At 42.9% G+C, this 14472-nt stretch overlaps 1 protein-coding gene across 1 annotated transcript in view; it reads left to right on the forward strand.

Annotated features, from left to right (window-relative positions):
• The window catches only part of LOC311133895 (uncharacterized protein), a 37678-nt gene extending 26045 nt beyond the window's left edge, over positions 1–11633 (forward strand). The window contains exons 3-9 of the mRNA XM_084167500.1: positions 6949–7064; positions 8186–8552; positions 8661–8817; positions 9055–9188; positions 9797–9981; positions 10222–10311; positions 10789–11633. Of these exons, the coding sequence (XP_084023626.1) occupies positions 6949–7064; positions 8186–8552; positions 8661–8817; positions 9055–9188; positions 9797–9981; positions 10222–10297 (1035 nt within the window). The 3' untranslated portion in view covers positions 10298–10311; positions 10789–11633. The remainder of the gene's footprint in view (positions 1–6948; positions 7065–8185; positions 8553–8660; positions 8818–9054; positions 9189–9796; positions 9982–10221; positions 10312–10788) is intronic.
• Positions 11634–14472: the final 2839 nt, after the last annotated feature.

Consider the following 14472-nt stretch of genomic DNA (forward strand, 5'->3'; position numbering starts at 1 on the left):
CATGTATTTGTGTGTGTATGCTCCTTGCTATGAAATTCTGCTCATGCTAACCTCACACGCCACTCAAGGCCCATGTTTGCGTGTCCATGTATAGTCTTTCTATTCCTCTCACTACAGAACACATTTAGCAGAACCACACACCTGTATTTCATTGCTTATATCTCTGTAATAGAGCTCATGGTGTAGTTTGTGCTGTAGACCTGCAGAAAGGTAGAACGCTTCAGGGTGCAGCAATATGACCTCCATAACCACTAGTGTGTGTGAGTTTCTCGAAATTATTTGAGTGCCTTTTTTAAAACTCAGTTCTTTCTCGGAAGCGAGTATGGCTCCTTGCATATATTTTTTCAATGTCTGAATACGTGCATGGGTATTTTGGTGTGTGTTTGTGTGTGTCTATGTGTGTATGTGTCATTTATCGCTGCATTGTTTAGAGGACATGCTAGCTAGCATTAGGTCCTTTTTCAGTCTGGATGGCTTTGAGCCCCCCAATAACTTTACTGTGAAGCACAGATGTTAAAATGAGGTGTGACTGCAGAGTACTACCTGCTCTGTCTTGACTTGTAACACTCCCTCCCCCCTTATGATCCCTTATTGATGTCACTTGTTAAAGCCACTTCAATCCGTGTAGATGAAGGGGAGGAGACAGGTTAAATAAGGTTTTTAAGCCTTGAGACAATTGAGACATGGATTGTGTGTTTTATTCAGAGGGTGAATGGGCAAGACAAAAGATTTACGAGCCTTTGAACAGGGTATGGTAGTAAGTGCCAGGCACATCGGTTTGTGTCAAGAACTGCAACGCTGCTGGGTTTTTCATGCTCAACAGTTTCCCATGTGTATCAAGAATGGTCCACCACCAGCCAAGGACATCCAGCCAACTTGACAAAACTGTGGGTAGCATTGGAGTCAACATGGGCCAGCATCCCTGTGGAACGCTTTCGACACCTTGTAGAGTCCATGCCTCGACGAATTGAGGCTGTTCTGAGGGCAAAAGGGGGAGGTGCATCTCAATATTAGGAAGTTGTTCATAATGTTTTGTACACTCAGTGTATATGCTATCATAATTTCCTTACTTATTACTGCCCACATTATTTGACATTGTAACTTTTTATGTAAACAACGGTTAGCTGCCTTTTGGACTGCTATACAGCTGCCAATGCAACTCTGGTAATTTATCCCTGCTACTATACATACACTACATGACCAAAAGTATGTGGAAACCCCTTCAAATTAGTGGATTTGGCTATTTCAGCCACACCCATTGCTGACAGGTGTATAAAATTGAGCACACAGCCATGCAATCTCCATAGACAAACATTGGCAGTAGAATGGCCCGTACTGAAGAGCTCAGTGACCTTCAACGTGGCACCGTCATAGGATGCCACCTTTCCAACAAGTCAGTTCGTCAAATGTCTGCCCTTCTAGAGCTTCCCCGGTCAACTGTAAGTGCTGTTATTGTGAAGTGGAAACGTCTAGGAGCAACAACGGCTCAGCCACGAAGTGGTAGGCCACATCAACTCACAGAACGGGATCGCTGAGTGCTGATGCACGTAGCGCATAAAAATTGTCTGTGCTCGGTTGCAACACTCACTACGAGTTCCAAACTGCCTCTGGAAGCAACGTCAGGGCAAAAACTGTTTGTTGGGAGCTTCATGAAATGGGTTCGCTGCCATTGGACTCTGGAGCAGTGGAAACACGTTCTCTGGAGTGACGAATCATGCTTTACCATCTGGCAGTCCGACTGACAAATCTGGGTTTAGCGAATGCCAAGAGAACGCTACCTGCCCGAATGCATAGTGCCAACTGTAAAGTTTGGTGGAGAAGGAATAATGGTCTGGGGCTGTTTTTCATGGTTCGGGCTAGGCCCCTTAGTTCCACCAAAGGGAAATCTTAACGTTACAGCATACAATGACATTCTAAACAATTCTGTGCTTTCAACTTTGTGGCAACAGTTTGGGGAAGGCCCTTTCCTGTTTCAGCATGACAATGCCCCCATGCACAAAACAAGGTCCATACAGAAATGGTTTGTCGAGATCGGTGTGGAAGAACTTGACTGGCCTGCACAGAGCCCTGACCTCAACCCCATCGAACACCTTTGGGATGAATTGGAACACCGAATCGCCCAACATCAGTGCCCGACCTCACTAATGCTCTTGTGGCTGAAAGTAAGCAAGTCCCTGCAGCAATGTTCCAACATCTAGTGGAAAGCCTTCCAAGAAGAGTGGAGGCTGTTATAGCAGCAAAGGGGGGACCAACTCCATATTAATGCCCATGATTTTGGAACGAGATGTTCGACGAGCAGGTGTCCACAGACTTTTGGACATGTAGTGTATCAGACAGGGATGTGAAGGCCATATGGCTCTGTCCCAATGGGCCTTGGTCAAAGGTAGTGCACTATATAGTTAACAGGTTGCCATTGGAGACGGAGACGAAGTACACCCAGTCCTCCTGTCTGTCACTGTGCTTCCTCTATGAGGCCATAGCCTACTGTACTGTAGGCAAATCCGCTGAGAGAGGCTCATTCAGCCACACCGTGAGAAGGCCACCCAGACCAGAGTGACGCAGCACGATATGAAGCATTGTGCAAATGAAGTCACACTGAGATAATATCTTTCTCTCTCTCTCTGTGTGTGTGTAGCCTGACTCACCCAATCAATCAGCACAAGGCAGTAAAGTAGTTATGAAGGAAGATGTTTACCAAATCAAAAGCCGTTCCTCTCCCAGTGAGGTTGTTTTTGTTGCCGGGTAACATAAAAACGACAGTAGATTGGCATGTGCGCCTTGACAAACACTAGTGTGAGGTGAGGTTCAAAGAATGTGTTTTTGTGTGACTGTGTCAGTGTGTGTGTGTGTGTGTGTGTGTGTGTGTGTGTGTGTGTGTGTGTGTGTGTGCCTGTGTGTGTGTGTGTTTGTGTGTGTGTGTGTGTGTGTGTGTGTGTTTGTGCGTGCTCGTGTGGTGTTTGTGGAGGACAGTGTACCCTCTGTGTCCAGCTCATTAAAAGAGGCATGCTTGGCTGGTTGTTCAACCTCTTTCTTTCGCTGTTGTAGTTACCGCTCTTGGCTTTGTGTGTTCTCCCCAACACCGTTCTATTGCATCTCCTTCTCTTCTCCATGTTCAGGGGAAGATCTGAACAAGACTCCACAAAATATGGACAAGCATATTTGATGTAATCTTTCAGTTTACAAAAAGATGGTTGATAAGAGTTAACATCATACAGATACCGTAGCAAAGATCATACATCAGATAACATCATACATACATTACCGGTCCAAAGTTTTAGAACACCTACTCATTCAAGGGTTTTTATTTATTTTTTACTATTTTCTACATTGTAGAATAATAGTGAAGACATCAAAACTATGAAATAACACATATGGAATCATGTAGTAACCAAAAAAGTGTTAAACAAATCATATATACAGTGAGGGAAAAAAGTATTTGATCCCCTGCTGATTTTGTACGTTTGCCTACTGACAAAGAAATGATCAGTCTATAATTTTAATGGTAGGTTTATTTGAACAGTGAGAGACAGAATAACAACAAAAAAATCCAGAAAAACGCATGTCAAAAATGTTATAAATTGATTTGCATTTTAATGAGGGAAATAAGAATTTGACCCCCTCTCAATCAGAAAGATTTCTGTCTCCCAGGTGTCTTTTATACAGGTAATGAGCTGAGATTAGGAGCACACTCTTAAAGGGAGTGCTCCTAATCTCAGTTTGTTACCTGTATAAAAGACACCTGTCCACAGAAGCAATCAATCAATCAGATTCCAAACTCTCCACCATGGCCAAGACCAAAGAGCTCTCGAAGGATGTCACGGACAAGATTGTAGACCTACACAAGGCTGGAATGGGCTACAAGACCATCGCCAAGCAGCTTGGTGAGAAGGTGACAACAGTTGGTGCGATTATTCGCAAATGGAAGAAACACAAAAGACCTGTCAATCTCCCTCGGCCTGGGGCTCCATGCAAGATCTCACCTCGTGGAGTTGCAATGATCATGAGAACGGTGAGGAATCAGCCAAGAACTACACGGGAGGATCTTGTCAATGATCTCAAGGCAGCTGGGACCATAGTCACCAAGAAAACAATTGGTAACACACTACGCCGTGAAGGACTGAAATCCTGCAGCACCTGCAAGGTCCCCCTGCTCAAGAAAGCACATATACAGGCCCGTCTGAAGTTTGCCAATGAACATCTGAATGATTCAGAGGAGAACTGGGTGAAAGTGTTGTGGTCAGATGAGACCAAAATGGAGCTCTTTGGCATCAAGTCAACTCGCTGTGTTTGGAGGAGGAGGAATGCTGCCTATGACCCCAAGAACACCATCCCCACCGTCAAACATGGAGGTGGAAACATTATGCTTTGGGGGTGTTTTTCTGCTAAGGGGACAGGACAACTTCACCGCATCAAAGGGACGATGGACGGCGCCATGTACCATCAAATTTTGGGTGAGAACCTCCTTCCCTCAGCCAGGGCATTGAACATGGGTCGTGGGTGGGTATTCCAGCATGACAATGACCCAAAACACACGGCCAAGGCAACAAAGGAGTGGCTCAAGAAGAAGCACATTAAGGTCCTGGAGTGGCCTAGCCAGTCTCCAGACCTTAATCCCATAGAAAATATGTGGAGGGAGCTGAAGGTTCGAGTTGCCAAACATCAGGCTCGAAACCTTAATGACTTGGAGAAGATCAGCAAAGAGGAGTGGGACAAACTCCCTCCTGAGATGTGTGCAAATCTGGTGGCCACCTACAGGAAACGACTGACCTCTGTGATTGTCAACAAGGGTTTTGCCACCAAGTACTAAGTCATGTTTTGCAGATGGGTCAAATACTTATTTCCCTCATTAAAATGCAAATCAATTTATAACATTTTTGACATGCGTTTTTCTGGATTTTTTGTTGTTGTTATTCTCTCTCACTGTTCAAATAAACCTACCATTAAAATTATAGACTGATCATGTCTTTGTCAGTGGGCAAACGTACAAAATCAGCAGGGGATCAAATACTTTTTTCCCTCACTGTATAGCCACCCTTTGCCTTGATGACAGCTTTGCACACTCTTGGCATTCTCTCAACCAGCTTCACCTGGAATGCTTTTCCAACAGTCTTGAAGGAGTTCCCACATATGCTAAGCACTTGTTGGCTGCTTTTCCTTCACTCTGCGGTCCGACTCATCCCAAACCATCTCAATTGGGTTGAGGTCGGGGGATTGTGGAGGCCAGGTCATCTGATGCAGCACTCCATCTTGGTAAAATAGCCCTTACACAGCCTGGGGGTGTGTTGGATCATTGTCCAGTTTAAAAACAAATGATAGTCTGGCGTATCGCTGCAGAATGCTATGGTAGCCATGCTGGTTAAATCACAGACAGCGTCACCAGCAAAGCACCCCCACACCCTAACACCTCCTCCTCCATGCTTTACGGTGGGAACTACACATGCAGAGATCATCCGTTCACCCACACCGCGTCTCACAAAGACACGGCGGTTGGAACCAATCTCCAATTTGGACTCCAGACCAAAGGACAAATTTCTACTCTCCATTCCATTGCTCTTGTTTCTTGGCCAAAGCAAGTATCTTCTTCTTATTGGTGTCCTTTAGTAGTGGTTTCTTTGCAGTAATTCAACCATGAAGGCTTGATTCACACAGTTTCCTCTGAACAGATGTTGAGATGTGTCTGTTACTTGAATTCTGTGAAGCATTTATTTGGGCTGCAAATCTAATGAACTTATCCTCTGCGGCAGAGGCAACTCTGGGTCTTCCATTCCTGGGGCGGTCCTCATGAGAGCCAGTTTCATCAAAGCGCATTATGGTTTTTGTGACTGCACTTGAAGAAACATTCAAAGTTCTTGAAATGTTCCATATTGACTGACCTTCATGTCTTAAAGTAATGATGGACTGTCGTTTCTTTTTGCTTATTTGAGCTGTTCTTGACATAATATGGACTTAGTCTTTTACCAAATAAGGCTATCTTCTGTATACCCCCCTACCTTGTCACAACACAACTGATTGGCTCAAACGCATTAAGAAGGAAAGAAATTCCACAAATTAACTTTTAAGAAGGCGCACCTGTTAATTGAAATGCATTTTAGGTGACTACCTCATGAAGCTGGTTGAGAGAATGCCAAGAGTGTGCAAAGCTGTCATCAAGGCAAAGGGTAGCTATTTGAAGAATCTCAAATATAAAATATATTTTGATTTGTATAAAACGTTTTTGGTTACTACATGATTCCATATGTGTTATTTCATAGTTTCGATGTCTTCACTATTATTCTACGATGTAGAAAATAGTAAAAATAAAGAAAAACCCTTGAATGAGTAGGTGTTCTAAAACTTTTGACTGGTAGTGTACACTGAGTGTACAAAACATTATGAATACCTTCCTAATATTGAGTTGCACCCCCTTTTGCCCTCAGAAAAGCCTCAATTTGTTGGGGCATGGACTCTACAAGGTGTTGAAAGCTTTCCACAGTTGTGTCAAGTTGGCTGGATGTCCTTTGGGTGGTGGACCATTCTTGATACACACGGGAAACTGTTGAGCGTGAAAAAGGCAGCAGTGTTGCAGTTCTTGACACACTCAAACTCATGTCTTAATTGTCTCAAGGCTTAAAATTCCTTCTTTAACCTGTCTCCTCCCCTTCATATACACTGATTGAAGTGGATTTAACAGGTCACATCAATAAGGGATCATATCTTTCACCTGGATTCACCTGTTCAGTCTATGTCATGGAAAGTGTTTTGTACACTCTGTGTACATCATACAGGTATCATAAATAGGTCGGCATACATGCAATGCTCCTTACATTAGCATTATATCGGCCCTCTGAGTGTCAGCTGAGTATCAGTATCTGTTCTACTCCCGGCAAAGTGTCCTTCTCCACGAAACTTACCTACATTTTTGATAATGGTCCCTCTCTGTTTTCTCTTTCTCTCTCTCCCCCCCCCCAGGACCAGTTGAGGTGTTGTGTAGGGGCAGGAGAGGGACGTGACACAGAGGCTCTGATTGGTGGAGAGCCAGACAAGCAGTATGGGGGCTGTGACACGAGACTGTCTGAGGATGACTGGTGGGTGCACTGCAAAACAGGGGAACCATACTATAGTCCTATAGTACTGATAAGTATAGTAGGGTGCAGCTCAATATTCTTAAGTAGCGCCCTCTCCTGGTCTCATCTCTCCTTTACCTGTTCTGATGTGAGAAGACAGGATACGAGTCTATCTTAATAGTCTTAAGTAGCTTCCTTACCTTGTCTCCTCTTCTTTATCTGCTGTGAAGAGACAGGATAGGACAGGGAAAAGTCGTATGGCTTCTTCTGACCTCTGCTGGTTTATTAAATGCATTTCAGGGTAGTGTATACTGAACAAAAATATAAATGCAACATGCAACAATTTCAACGATTTTACTGAGTTACAGTTCATATAAGGAAATCAGTCAATTGAAATAAATTCATTAGGCCCTAATCTATGGATTTCACGACTGGGCAGGGGCGCAGCCATGGGTGGGCCTGGGAGGGCATAGGCCCACCCAATTGGGAGCCAGGCCCAGCCAATCAGACTGAGTTTTTCCTCACAAAAGGGCTTTATTACAGACAGAAATACTCCTCAGTTTCATCAGCTGTCCGGGTGGCTGGTCTCAGACGTTCCTTCAAAACTTGAGACATCTGTGGCATTGTGTTGAGTGGCCTTTTATTGTCCCCAGCACAAGGTGCACCTGTGTAATGATCATGCTGTTTAATCAGCTTCTTGATATGCCACACCTGTCAAGTGGATGTATTATTTTGGCAAAGGAGAAATGTTCACTAACAGGGAATGTAAACAAATTTGTGCACAACATTTGAGAGAAGTAAGCTTTTTGTGCATATGGAACATTTCTGGGATCTTTTTTTTCAGCTCATGAAACATGGGACCAACACTTTACATGTTGCGTTTATATTTTTGTTCAGTATATAAAATGGGCACATCTCAATGGTTTGGTATACCCACATTAATTATTGCAGTACCAGAAAAATATCAACAAAGTGGACGAAAGCTCCCAAGTTCCCAAATACTTGGAAATCCCTTTTATTTGTCTATGTTTGTCAACTTTTTTTATATACTAAGTTCAGATATCTTGCCCACCAACCTGAATCTTTTGGGCTTTTGTAGTTGAATTATGTTTTGATCTCTTTTGAATTCCCCACATCCTCAGTCCGCAGATGACAGAGGACCAGATCTCGCCTGTCATCACACCAGATGAGCCTGACAGTACGTCTCCACTAGAAGAAACAGAGGACAAGGTATTGCCTGTCATCACACCAGATGAGCCTGACAGTACGTCTCCACTAGAAGAAACAGAGGACCAGGTCTTACCTGTCATCACACCAGATGAGCCTGACAGTACGTCTCCACTAGAAGAAACAGAGGACCAGGTCTTACCTGTCATCACACCAGATGAGCCTGACAGTACGTCTCCACTAGAAGAAACAGAGGACCAGGTCTTGCCTGTCATCACACCAGATGAGCCTGACAGTACGTCTCCACTAGAAGAAACAGAGGACCCATTACCCTTTCCTGATGTAAGTCTCTTGTCAAGGCCTATCTGGTACTTTCCACTAGGCATGTAAGCATTTACAGGCTATACAGTACTTGATTTTGCTTGTTCCTATGTGTGTGTGTACATACAGATCTCCGCCCCTCTATTGGACACCAGTGTTCTGCGTGCGAGGGCAGAGCTGAGGAAGAGTCGACGAACCCGCCCCCCTCGAACTGTCCGTCAGAGCTCTACCACAGTAATGCTTGAGGAAGACCCAGTCCACGACTGGAGGTTCTATGACTCCTCAGGTTAGGAGACAATTCCATATCAACCCATAGGATTGACCTTCCCCATGCACTATAGTTCTAGGAAAAAGGGTAATAGCTACACCTTGCCCTCTGATAGGCTAGGTGGAAAACTTACACCAATCTCATCCTTTCAGATACACACAAGTGGCTAGAAGGTAGGGCTTAAGGATTATTACAACCATCCCTCATGTAAGGTAATTCACACAAGACCAACCATCTGTTTTACCCATTTTGCAGATAAGGTGGACTCGCTGACACGGGGGGATTGTGAGTCTGATGAGGAGCAGCCCAGAGGGAGGGAGGTTTGTTCACCACCTTCCCAGCCCCAGAGAATAGCCCTCTTCTCTGGAATGGACCCATCTGCCCTCAAGGTACATGCTCTCAGCGCCCCTATTTTACAACCTGAAACACTGGGTGCTTCCCAAATGCCACCCTTTTCCCTGTGTAGGGCCAACGGGGCTCTGGTATAAAAAGTAGTGCATTATATAGGGCAGGGGTATTCAAATCCTACATTGGAGGTCTGAAGTACTGCTGGTTTTCTGTTCTACCTGATAATTAATTGCACCTACCTGGTGTCCCATGTCTAAATCGGTCCCTGATTAGAAGGGAAGCATAAAAAAGCAGTGGAATTGGCTTGGAGGTCATGATTAGAATTTGAGGAATATAGGGAATAGGGTGCAATTTGGGACGCACCCTAAGGCTGAAATTCAATCAAACCTGCACTGCTGATCATCTGCACTGCATGTGGAAAAACAACTAATTTCCTGCACCATAGAAAGTGCATTTTGGATGATAAACAAAACAAGTGTGATTGTTTACAAGTTATTTCTTACAGCAGGAATCAGGACAACATTCATTTAGAAATATTTTTTACAGTGCAGGACCAATATGATTTTGCTTAGTAAGGGTTTTCCTGTACTATCAAAAATGTCTATAATATGACTTGTTCATATCTTAAATGTATCACTGGCTCTCCTAGGCCCAACTGAAGAAGCGAAGAGGTGGAGGAGGTGGTGGAGCCGGTGGAGGTGAAGGAGTAGACACAGACCGTCAGACGGACAGACTTGCCCTGTCCCCCTCTCAGCTCTCCCGCTCTCCCAGACGTTCCTCCTTCCTCCCCGGGGCATCACGAGTGCTGCCCCCTGTAGGGAACAAAGGTGGAGGGTAAGTTTACTCCCAACATGCTGCTCTTATGTTACTAGCATAAAACCACACAAGTATTTTTACTATTTTTTAAAATCTTATTCAACATGAAGCAACAAAATGTGAATGAGAAAAAAAGAACAATATGATATAACAACAAGCAATGCAGATTTCATAGTTACCTGGCTACATTAGTTAGCTATTAGCTACAATAGTTAGCTGCAAGGCAAACCGTTTGATCTTTGTTTGTGTGACCCTCAGGGGGGACACGTCTCCTTCATGGCTGCGAGAACTCAAGTCTAAGAAGCGCTCGAGTCAATACAACAGTGAGGCCTAGCTGAGCAGAGCAGGGTGAGGGGATGGACCCAATTTTACACCTAATATTACAAAACGAAATCCAGATCTGATCACATTCCAATTCTATCCACACCTTAAAGTGATAGTTAACTCCAAAGAAAGCCTAACGTTTGTTAAAGTGATGCTCCAGAACTTTTGTATAATTTCAGCCAGTAGTTTTGAAAGTGGTGCTCACTTTGGTGTACTATGTCATCCAGTTGTGTACTGTGTCATCCAGTTGTGTACTACATCATCTATGTTGTATTATATGTTATGTCCTGCTAAAAAAAAACTTTGCAATATGTATGATATGTTACGAATCCAATTCGTAAAATATGTTACGAATTTGTTGTGCTTAAGATCCCAGACAACATCTTTAAGTTTGCAGATTGACGATGTCAGACACAATTTAATTTTGGAGTGAACTATCACATTAACATATGCCCCCTATCTGTGTCATGTAAATGATATTTGATTTCTGTTTACCTCTAGGAGATACCATTGACATGGAGATCATCCAACTGCTACTGCAGTTATTGCTGCTGACAAACACCCCTGTGACAAACACAGCTGTGGGCTGGACTCCAATCATGTGCCTTTTCAGAAACTCACTTTTTTTATGGATGAAGATACTTCCCTGCATTGTGACTATCCTTTTCCACGTTTCTATTTGTCAAAGGAACTATGAGCATGTAGACACTTTATTTGCAACACACACACACACACACAAACAAAGATGATTCAAGGAGTCGACTCAAAATGCCTTTTTCTGTTAATTTGCAACATTTGGACAAGTGCCTCTTATCCCAGGCCACTATATTTTCTAGACTGTTTCTCTCCATCCATCCATACTTGCATTCCACATTCGCTTGACATAATTACCATGTGTGTTTAGGTCATGTACACAAATATCCACAATACCGCGATGTTCACAGACATACTTGAATTGTACATGTTTTGCCACCTAGCCATGAACTCTCCTTCTTTCTCAATTAATCTCTTGTTTTGAACTAACCCGTCTGTTTCTCTGCTCTGTTATGTTATGCACTCACGCGCTGCTCGGATGAGCTGCTCTTGATAAAAGCATCTGCTAGATAAATCGATATTATCACTACTCTATCCAAACAGGAAAAGGGGAGGAGGATGTCTGTCTGGAGGTTTTTGAATAACTTCCTTAAAACCTTTACTGAATGTCTCAAGACTTTTTAAATCAGGGGTTGGAGCAAAATTATTTTCCAATCGTTTCGTTCTTAATAGAACCATAATTGTTTTCGTTCTGTTCCACTGTTCCGACCAACAAAATAAAGTTCTGAACCGGTTCAAACCCCATAAAAGTACCAGTTTATATCATTCCTTTCTGTTTTATTTTTATTTTTTACATTAAGCTCAACATTAAATTACTTCACCAATTGGTGCAGACAGAGCAGCTTGCTATGGAGCTGGCAAGCTATAGTTGTTTACATGAGTGATGGAAGAGTGTAGGGTGAGAGATGCGACTGACATTTTGCTGGTGGGGAGATAACAAGAGAGGGTGGAGGAGGCTTGTTATGCATGTCATCTTGTTATGACATGCATTATCTAAATTAGGCCCACAGAATTATACATAAGGAGTAGCGGCTTCTATGGAGGAACTTTGAATCTCTTTGAACTTCAGGTAGTTGTCTTAATGAGATACGGCCTCTGCAGAAGTCAGGGCATTTATACTTCTTGCGCTTCACAGAGCAGTGCAGAGCTGTTGAGCAAAGCTGTTGTCAAGGAAGTGAGTTTGTGTTTATACAGGGCCTCGCCCCCACCTACCGTCAACCACTCATGTTAATGCGGAGCTATACGGAGCCCTCAGCATTGTTACAAAATTTGAGAGGCGCACAGTGATGCGGTACAGAGCTCAATTTGGCCTCTGCATGCCTCCGGAAGCTCTGCATTGCGTCACAACCTCCATACGGAGCCTCTGACCACATCGGATCAAGCATAAATTGTATTTTAGTAGGCTACATGCTTCAGAGGGAGGTAGCCTACACACGCACACACACACACACACACACACACACACACACACACGCACACACACACACTGGCAAATATTTTCACCTGGCAGGCAGACACTGGAAGAAGTTTCTGAGTGACAGAGGGAGGGCTTTGCATAGGCACTTTATTGTGTTTTTTGTGGGACTGGTAAAAAAAATGCCACAATTTGTAAAATAACATTATTAACCGGTTCCCATGCTTTTAAAATAACAGTTCAGTTCACTTTTTTATTTACTCCAAGAAGAGATAGGACACATGGAAATGTATTTAATTAGGCATTAATCATGCAAAAACATGAATTTCTTTATTGTGACACGCCATCAATGAGATTCAAACCTATAATCTCTGTTAGTCCACTGCGCCACCAGGATGGAGCTAGCATGACATGTTTTGTTATGCATACAAAGCTGTTCATTTTTGTTTATTCCAACAGACCCCATTTCAAAGGAAACAAGCATTTACATTTACATTTTAGTCATTTAGCAGACGCTCTTATCCAGAGCGACTTACAGTTAGTGAATACATATTTTTTTTATACTGGCCCCCCGTGGGAATCGAACCCACAACCCTGGCGTTGCAAACGCCATGCTCTATCAACTGAGCTACATCCCTGCCGGCCATTCCCTCCCCTACCCTGGACGACGCTGGGCCAATTGTGTGCCGCCCATTAGTCTCCCGGTCGCGGCCGGCTGCGACAGAGCCTGGATTCGAACCAGGATCTCTAGTGACACAATTAGCACTGCGATGCAGTGCCTTAGACCACTGCGCCACTCAGGAGTACCAGCACTCATTAAGATCATGTGTGGCCAATTAGTGGGCGTGGCCAACACACCTGAACACACTTAACAAGATAGAGGCTAAAGAGAGTTTTGTTAAAGCTGAGAACAGAATGTATATGTTTTTAAATAACATTCTTAAAACAATTCTATGAACGTTATCTTGTGGTTTTTATGGAAGGTTTTCTTAACATTCTAGGAACAATTTGAGAACATGGCTTTAAATAGAAACCTTTAGGAAACGTTATGCTGAAGTACTGAAATTCCCACAGAAGAATATTGTTTCTTAACGTTCTCTTAAATATTTGTCAACATTCCCAAATGTCAAACCAGTTGGAGAACGTTCCTAAAACATCACCAAAATGTAAATTAAATGTAACAATATTTGACATTACTGTTAAAGTAATGAAATACCAAGAAAAAAATTTTTTTGTCAAGTTCCTTAAATGTGCTATTTTTTCCCCAGCAAGTTGTGGGAAGGTTGTATGCAAAATAACCATAGGACAACCATGCTCTCACCAACCTCTAAGACCCAGCTAGCACATTTGGTTCCATGGAAGTTGTGGGAATGTAAGTTTTTGGTTTCCCATTTGTTCTGGGAACGAAGCCATACGTTTCCTGACTGGTCAAGTTTTTTTAACATTCTGAAAACGGAAGTAAAAATGTTGCCTGTTCTGGGAACGTTCATTTTTAGGGTGCAGGGAAGTTCTGAGAACATTTTACTATGGTTCCCTGAAAGTTTTCCTGGGAGGTTTTATTAACGTTCTGAGAACAGAAATTATAGGTTATTTGAAGGTAATTAAATAATGTTCTGAGAATATTCTCTAAATGTTGTGAATGTTTTGAACGAAATGTAAATGTTATTTGGAGGTTTTTGAAAAACTTCCTTAAAACGTTCACTGAATGTTTAAAAAATACTTTTAATAACACTGCTAGCTCAGTTTGGGTTAACTGTCCTGAACTCCAAGCAAAGATACCTAAGCAAAATTAATTTGCTTAGGCATTAATCATGCAAACACATTCCTATTTCATTGTGGCATGGCGCCAGTAAGATTCAAACCTATGATCTTCTGTTCTCTATCCATGCTATTAGTCCACTGCTCCACCAGGATGGCGCTAGCGTGCCATGTTTTTTAAACTGAAACAAAGCTGTTCATTTTAGTCTATTCAAAACACACCCCATTTCAATGTAAACAAGCACTCATTAAGATCAGGTGCGGCCAATTAGTGGGCGCAGCCAACACACCTGAACACACTTAACAAGACGGAGGCTAGAGAGTGTTTTGTTGTTAGAACGTTCTTTGAATGTTACTAATGTTTTCTTGTGGTTTTTATGGAAAGCTTTCTTAATGTTCTGAGAACATGACTTTAAATA

The sequence above is a fragment of the Coregonus lavaretus genome, assembly GCF_964263955.1.
Source record: "Coregonus lavaretus genome assembly, chromosome: 8".
NCBI lineage: Eukaryota > Metazoa > Chordata > Actinopteri > Salmoniformes > Salmonidae > Coregonus > Coregonus lavaretus.